Below are 8,281 nucleotides of genomic sequence, written 5' to 3'. Positions count from 1 at the left end.
AAAATATACATATGTACTGTACAATGTACATTGTACATACAAAAATGTTAATTAATTAAATCTAGGCAGAAAAATAATAAGCTATTATCAAAATATTTTCTTAATAGTTTTAAAGTAAAATAGCTTTATCAGTTATAGCGATTTCTGGCGAATTATTCAACGAAAATAAAACACACAATGTCATATAAAAACTTTAATGTTATTTTGAAATTAAGTATAATAAATCAACTAAATATAAATAATTGTCTCACCAATTTTTGAAAAATATTACACCATACACAATGCATCCAAAAAATATAAAATAATCAAATAAACATAAAAAATTCAGCACTAAAGATCGCGACATGCTCGAAAACTAACTCTATTTTAGTATAAGATTAGTAATCATCTATTATTACTTTTAATATTTCTTCTTTTGATTCTCTAAGAAGTATTTTAGTTTTTTAGATAACAAATATTAATATATATGACATTCATAATATTATTATAAATAAAGACAAAATGGTTTTCAGTTTAAGCAGTTTTATCTTAAGAAAAAAACGGTTGTGTTTTAATTTAATCAATTTATTAATGAATATAAAAAAGAATGTTTTTACTCCGTATGTTTTTAAACATACTATAGTCTTTACAATCGCAATAGTTTTATTAAAAAAATGGAGCTTTCAAAATATGGTTAAAGTAGTTTATTTTTTTAGTTCTTTACGCTTGTAGCCTTCATTATAGATGTAATACGATACAGACATAAACTACAACTTTTTTAAACTTTAGATTATTTTTTCTTATAAAATTTCCAATCTTTATAAATATAAAACCAGTATTGTCTTGGACAATGAAGTTAAACTGTATCCAAGCTGTGTAAGACTCGATAACCGAAAGGCTTTTTTCGTACAACAAGTCTTAGAACAAAAAATTTTGAGCGTCTTTTTTTTTTGTCCTTCAATTAACAATATTGGTTTTGCCTTAATATCTTTTATTTTAAATATTTACACGCAATAACTATTTTAACTAGACCTGTTTGTTTAGCAATTTCAAAAAAAAAAACCGTTCTTTAATAGTTTATTGAAAAAACCCAAATATAATTATTAGTTTGTACAAATGTATTAGAGCAAAAAATTTTTAGAATTGTACTAACTTAATGTTTTTGTACCGTACCGTAGTATTTCATAAACTAAAAAGTTATTTAAAAATCGTGTTCTTTAAATAAAATAATATTTATGGTTAACTGTTTTTATTTAATAGTGAGAATACTTTCGTGTTAAAAAATTAATAAATCTCATTTGATTGTAACGGGTAACATTTAATGATGTAACCGTTTAATTGACTGTTACAAGACTTAATACATTAAACAACAGTTGTTGTTATGAGTAAATTGCATAACTTTATTACAAAAGTATTAAACAATTTAAAAAATAGCTATTATGTTTAAATAAATAGGAGACAGTGTTTAAGGTCTTGTTTGCTTTATTTTAAAACAAATAAAAAAAACACAAAATTAATCTTCTTCTTTTTCGTCTCCCTTCTTGACTCCGTAGCGGGAGTAGTAGTTGATGATCTTGTTGCAGCTCCAGTAGCACCTCCTTCTGCACCAGTAGTACTTCCTCTTGTAGATGTGGATGCGCTTGTTGTAGTACTTCAGCTGGTGTCTGAACTTCCTGATGCGGGTCAGCAGCCAGTGGATGCGACGCCTGCAGTGAGCGCGGCGGACCTTGGTGGTGTGCCAGCACCTGTTCCTCAAATGGGTCAGGCGACGAATGATGACGCGAAGACGGCCGGCAGTGCAAACGTGGTAATCAGCGTTTAATACTGTGGTAAAAATTATTAAAGTATGAAAAGGTAAAATAAATCTTAAAATAAATTTTACAACGTTAAGAAGTTGCTTGTTCGATTAGATTAAAAAGTTTACTAATATGCACTTACAGTTTAAAGTAGCACTTGACTTCAATTTAATCTTTTGACAAATGTAAAACTTATTAAAAAGTTATAGTAGTAACTATTATCTTAGTTTATTAAAAGCAAAGTTTTAAAAATGTATTCTAAACAAACATAAAGTATTGCGAACTTATTCTTGGTATTCCATACTTTAAAATAAACCAATAAAAAGTAAATTTTAAACTACTTACCATCAGTATCGTCTGAAAGCTCTCTGTTGAAAATAGTAAGTTTAAACAAAAAAACTAATTTGTTTGCTTTTTTTTAATTACTTTATAGACATTCAAGAATCAAAAACTCACTTTGACTCTTCAGCCCAGACGAGACCAAGTAGAAGGACTGACAAAAATACAATAGTAAAACTTTTCATCATTAACCAACGTGTGGAAACAAATAATGATTTAGTTTAACTTTCCACTTTATACTGGTACTTAATTACTACCTACGTTTTGTTTATATTATGAAAAAAATAATTAAAACCCACTTGTTTTTCATTTCCTGTTTTGAAAATAGCCCACAAGATTTTTAAAGCCATTAAATAGCAAAATGTAATAAAATATTTTGTGTTTTTATTTGGTCTGTGTGCTAGAAACAAATAAAAAAATGAAAGTTTACTTATTGCTTGCTTTTGCTGCCATATTTTCCATTGGATTTGTCAAAGCTGAAGAAATTAATGACGAAATGTAAGTTTAAACATTTCTGTTGAATTTATCCAAACTTTGTTATACATAAGTTTTGTTTTTTTTGTGATGAAGAATGACTAAATCATTTGTCATCTTAAATTTCATCATTCAATCAAAACTAATTATAGTATTACAGTATTGGAATTCGTTAAATTTAAAAAATCCCGTTTAATATTAACAACATTTAACTTATGTAAAAAATTTGGACATTGTTTAATTTTTAAAGTTTTTTAGTTTGCTGTAATTTTACTTCAAAACTGATACTGTTAATTTAATTTTTTTAAGTAAAACTAATATTTTAGTCACTGTTTTTATTAGCTACCGTTTTGAACCTGTTAAGTTTTTTTATATTAAAGAACATTTGTAATTATAAATTAAATGAGTTAAATTTTTATACAAATAAATGTCTTGTACTTGATATAAATATATTGTAACTTTTTTAAGCTTATTAAGGTAGTTTAATTAAAACTAAACTCTGTTTTAATATATCGCATTAGTGCCGGTGTTTAAAGTTAAAAACTTTTAAAGTCTTTAAAATAAAAAATATTTTATATCTTTTTTGAACTTTCCATGACTCACAAGTTGGTTTTCTTGATAAAGTGCTCAATTCAGGATGATATTTTAAATGTAAAAAAGTTATTTTTTAAGCTTAATTTACAACAACTAATAGTGATAATTTCTAAGAAAATATTTTTTTTTATAAAATAAAACTATTGGTTTTAAAGTAATTTTATTTGATAAGTTTATCACAAAACTGTTAGTTTGTTTACTGCCTTATTTATTAAATATTTCATAAAAACTTGCTTTACTAAAAAGACAAGTCTGCTTAAATTTTGCTATTTTGTGCAAAAACTATATTTTTTAAATGTTTGCAAAATACTTTTTAATTTCAACAGCACTGACTTGGCTGAGGATGACTTCCGTCAGATCAAAGGCGGCCGCTGGGTGAACCCCCTCGTCCTTCACGCCATTCGCATCCGTCACCAGTACCGCGTCTGCAGGCACAGGCTGCCGCGCGTCATCAGAAAGTGCAACGGCAGGATCCGCCACCTCACCCGCATCTACAACCACTTGAGGGCGCGCGTGGCAAAGAGCAAGAGGGTGTATTACTACTGGCTGCGCAAGTACCGCCACTGCAACAGGTACTGCTGGTGGAGGCGAGGAGTGCAGCTGAGGAAGGGAGACGAAGAGGAAGAATAAACTTGTTTGAAATTAGTGATTTTCAGAGTTCACTGTAATAAATAATGCTGAGTACTAGTAAAAACCTTTTATGTAGTTTGTAGAAAATAAAAATGTTGTTTGAATTTACTTTAAAAACCGAAAGCTTACTTTAACTATCTAGACCAGGGGTCGGCAGCATTTTTGAATTTACGGGCCGCACTCTATAGAGAAAACTGTTTCGTAAGCCGCATATTTAAAAAAATAACTGTAGTAAACAAAACAAAAACACTTTAAGTCTTTAATAACTGTAAGTCAATAAAAGGGCATTAGTGTTCAATAACCAATAAATCAGAAACCTAATTGTAAGTTTTTACTAGAAAAACTTTTTGTTCTTGTTTAAGTTAAAAAGGTATATTTTGAGCTCAAAAGTACCGGCCGCAAGTTTTAACTTCGAGTGCCGCCCTAGGGCCACGGGACGCAGTTCGCCGACCCCTAATCTAGGCTAAAAATATCTAAAGTGTTTTAAAGTTTTAAAGCTTCAGTTAGCAATAACTAGTAATTTGGCTAAAAGTCAACGTGTTACAATTGTATAACGTTTTAATTTTTCTTTTGTTTTATCAAATTCTCAACTTACTACTATAAGATATTTTATTGAGCTATAATATCTGAAATAGAAATACTAAATTTTGTTTTAAATTGAAACAAAATTCTAAAATTACAAAATTCAAGAAATAATTTAACCTTGTAAACATGTTAATTCTAAAGTTATTGCCATATGGTGTTCAATAATATAACAGGAGTAAATTGTTTAAAACAAGCATTAGTCTTTTTTTAAAAAGTGTTTTTTTATTTAAATGGCCTTCACTGTGTGCAGGAAACTAAATCCTAAACTTACATTAGACAAACAATGGTTTGTAAAAAAATAAAAGATCACAGGTATATATATAACAAGGGAAACTTACAATAAACTATGGTCTGAAAATATAGGCAATAAAAAGTGTTGAAAAAAATTCATCATAAACAAATCAAAATATAATTTCGAAGTCTATTAAAACTAATCGAAAATTTGAAAATTTTAAATTAACTAAATTAACTTTTAAGATTAATTTTTGAGGATAAGTTAGATAACTAGTTATAATAGTATAAAATTCCATTAAACAATTTAGTTGGTAAGCATAAAATTTCTTAATACATTTAACTTAATTGAAGTTTGATACAAATTGTAAAATTATTGAATCTAAGTAAATATAAATACCTACTTTGTATAATATTTAAGTTATTTATGCTCATCAACCAGTCTAATATCAAAATTAATTTACATAAACATATACTTTACTGAGCACACATTATAGTTGTTATAAATTAAAATTGAACGTTTTCTAAAAACTAATTGAAACTTATTTGAAATTTTTTCATGTTCTCCAGAAAAGACTCTTCAAGTGTAACCGATTCACATTAGTAGGCTTTAAATTAACTCTTTGATTATAAAATCGATCAACACTTGTAAATGAAATTTTATCACAGGTATATATATATATTATCGAGTGAATTTAAACTGTTACGTCGATATATTGAGTAATTTTTTTTCAATTATTTTATGATCTAAAACTCCTTTACTTATCACATTTAGTTTTATCGAATTTTGACATAAAACTAACTGCTTCTTATATTTTAGACATGTTATAGGTTACATCTTATTTGAAAAACTAAAACAGCTCCTTTATAATGAAGTTAGATATAACTTTTTTTTAGAAATTGACTAAAAGTTATTTTAAATAAAACATTTCACAAAATCATGAGTCTGTTTTATAAAATTTAGTCTAATATGTAAAACATGCAGAAACTAGCTTTACAATACTAAAAACACCCCAACAACATAAATAAAACTAACTTTTTTTGTTTTTCTTTATTTCAATGTTAAACTTAATCTTAATCGGCGATTTTATCTTTTTTTTTTTTTTTTTTTTTCTTCTTCTTATTCTTTTTAGAAGTTTCATAATCGTCAGCTTTCTTCGTATCAGTAAGTCATTATTCATCTGTCTCCACTTCTGGGTTTAGATCATTGCTGATGCTTCGAGCTATTTCAGAACCTTCGATTTTGATTTAGATTTTTTCTGATATTTTGAAATATATTAAACTTTTTTTATTACTTACTTTGTAATATTTATTTACAAAATAATAGTTAAATTATAAGATAATAATTATTCTTTATTTATTATTATAATTATTATAACTTTCCAACTCTTTCTTCTTTTTTTAAGAGATTATTAATCATCAGTCTTTTCTTCCAGTTTCGTTGCTTTCTTGTTGTTTTCTTCTTCTGTTACTTTTATTTTTTTTCCTCCGACTTTATGTACCTTACGTACGTGTTTATTCACAAAGTAATCGTCGACATCCCTGGATAGTCAAATAGTTTACTATCGTTTAATCAAAATTAAAATTGTTTTATTTTAAGTACTACTGACGTTATGATTATTTTTTTTGTAATTTTACATGAAACAGTTCTTACATTTATTGAATAATCTTGTAATAAAAATTATAAAACTCACACTTGTCTAATAACATTCAGATACTCTTGCAGCTTGATCATAAAGAATACTCATGACATGACGCTATTAAAAATATGCTTGAAATTGTTTCTTTTCCAAAAAACCGTCGCCCGAGCTATATTTGAAAAAATACATATAAGCATAAAAGTAGAAAAAAATACAATTGTAATTTAAACTTAAAGTACCAGACAACTGTGCCATTTTGTTGAAATCTGTAAACCGTTGCCCGAAAATTAAACGTCTGTATTGGTCTGTTCCGAACATTACAAGTCCATTCCGGCATATTTAAATATTTTGCGCCACCCATTTAGCAATAAATATAAAAAGTATGTTTTAGACTCAAGTTTTAGTTTTACTCTTAAAGACAAGTTCAGTTTAAGTTGTCAAAATCTATAAGTAGGTTCTTCTTAATAATCTTGGGCTTGTAGATATGTTTATTTAGTTCATGTTAAGATAAAAAATCACCTCGATTCGGAGTTGCAAGTCACCATTATTTTCAGTTATCAGTCCATTAACCTATCGATTTGTTCTTCTTTCGATCGTATATATTTTTTCAAAGTACGTGTTTGGTTTTTCATTTTAGCAATAATTTCATCATTAATAACACTTTTAACTGATTTTTTAATTACAAAAAAAGTCCCTGCACAGTTAAATTTTTTTTATTCAAGTATTATAGTTATAATTATGTAAAGACAGATATTTAGTTTTATTGATTTGATTTTTTCGTCAGTAATTAACTTTTAAAGTAAATGTATATTTTTACGCATAAAGCCAACACATAATGTAATGTGACAGTTTAATCTCGCTACAAAATTGAGATTTTTGCTTTATGAAATTTTTCAGAATATTGTTCTACAACTTAGTAAATTAATAATTTTGATTGTTAAAATTATAAAAGTCTACTGTAAAATATATTTATTAGCTTTTCTACGTAATTAAACAAAATTTTAAAATAGTTTAGTGCTTTTTTGTCTTTTTTGTTTAATTTATTGTAAAAAGTACCCTTGCAGCTGAAATTAAAATTAATTAAATTTAATTAACTTATTAAATCAAACACCCCAAAAAATGTTAGTTTTTAAAAACATAATTGTCGCTTAGAATAACAGCTTTAGTTTGTTTAAATATGATCACTTTTTTTTACTACATTTATGTAGTTTTGTTTAATAAAATTTTATTTTACATTATTAGTTTTTATCTTAGCTTTGAATACCCTATAAGCACTTGACTTTTTAATTAATTCGTAAAATGTGTTTAATTTTCATGACTCAAAGTATTATGTTTCAGCAGCTATTTACAAGAAACGGGCTTATATACTAAAGTAAAAGTTTTTGAGGGCTGTAAAACTTTTAAAGAATATTACATTTATACAAAAGATAGATAGATGCAAAAGGTCTAAATATATATATATATATGAGCATAACTTACTCACAAGCAAAAAAGTTTATACTTGTAAACTTTTATTTTAGAAAATCTTAAACTTTTTTTGTTGCCTTTTTGCTAAAAAACGACGCCACTATAAGGTTTTGACCGGAAGTTTGCTGACCTTTGTATTTGTACTTGGAAAATAAAAAACATTCTTTTAATTTAAACCAAAGTGATTAAAACTATTTTGTTAGTGCAAAATATTACAAAAACTAACAAAGATAAATTAATGATCTAAAATTCAATAAAAAACAACAACCCTCACTCAGATTCTTCAAGTGATTTTTAATATATAAAGTTTTTATTTTTTATAAGACCTTAATTAAGTCAAGCAAATACTAAAGTAACATAACTAGTTTAATATTGCTATTTCAATTAACAATCGTTTAGACTTTATAAAAAAAATTAATTGGTTCAAAAATAATTTCTTATGTTTAAGGTTGTCAGTTTTCTTATTTTGCAAGGTTGTTAATTTTGATTTCAAACCTTTTAATTGCAGTTTAAATATTATATAAATTAAATATTTTTTATAAAATT

General features: G+C 26.2%; 2 protein-coding genes across 3 annotated transcripts; one reads left to right on the top strand and one right to left on the bottom strand.

Moving 5' to 3' along the window:
* Positions 1–1,454: 1,454 nt before the first annotated feature.
* On the bottom strand, positions 1,455–2,347 carry LOC145842745 (uncharacterized). 2 transcript variants are annotated; one of them, XM_082950225.1, is made up of 3 exons: positions 2,234–2,347; positions 2,121–2,148; positions 1,455–1,803 (listed from the first exon to the last, which is right to left on the bottom strand). In XM_082950225.1, the coding sequence occupies exons 1-3, from the start codon at positions 2,300–2,302 to the stop codon at positions 1,493–1,495; spliced, it is 408 nt and encodes a 135-aa protein (XP_082806351.1). In that variant the 5' UTR covers positions 2,303–2,347; the 3' UTR covers positions 1,455–1,492. The 2 variants fall into 2 exon arrangements, with proteins under 2 accessions (XP_082806351.1, XP_082806352.1); XM_082950226.1 differs by having other exon boundaries at positions 2,121–2,143; positions 2,232–2,325.
* A 159-nt stretch (positions 2,348–2,506) lies between these two features.
* On the top strand, positions 2,507–3,858 carry LOC145842782 (uncharacterized). The gene is made up of 2 exons (XM_082950264.1): positions 2,507–2,612; positions 3,509–3,858. Exons 1-2 carry the CDS (start codon positions 2,533–2,535, stop codon positions 3,810–3,812), a joined length of 384 nt encoding a protein of 127 aa, XP_082806390.1. The 5' UTR covers positions 2,507–2,532; the 3' UTR covers positions 3,813–3,858.
* Positions 3,859–8,281: the final 4,423 nt, after the last annotated feature.

Source organism: Thalia democratica, chromosome 8 (assembly GCF_965202585.1).
Source record: "Thalia democratica chromosome 8, ktThaDemo2.hap1.1, whole genome shotgun sequence".
Lineage (NCBI taxonomy): Eukaryota > Metazoa > Chordata > Thaliacea > Salpida > Salpidae > Thalia > Thalia democratica.
This window is presented reverse-complemented; position numbering and strand designations above follow the sequence as displayed.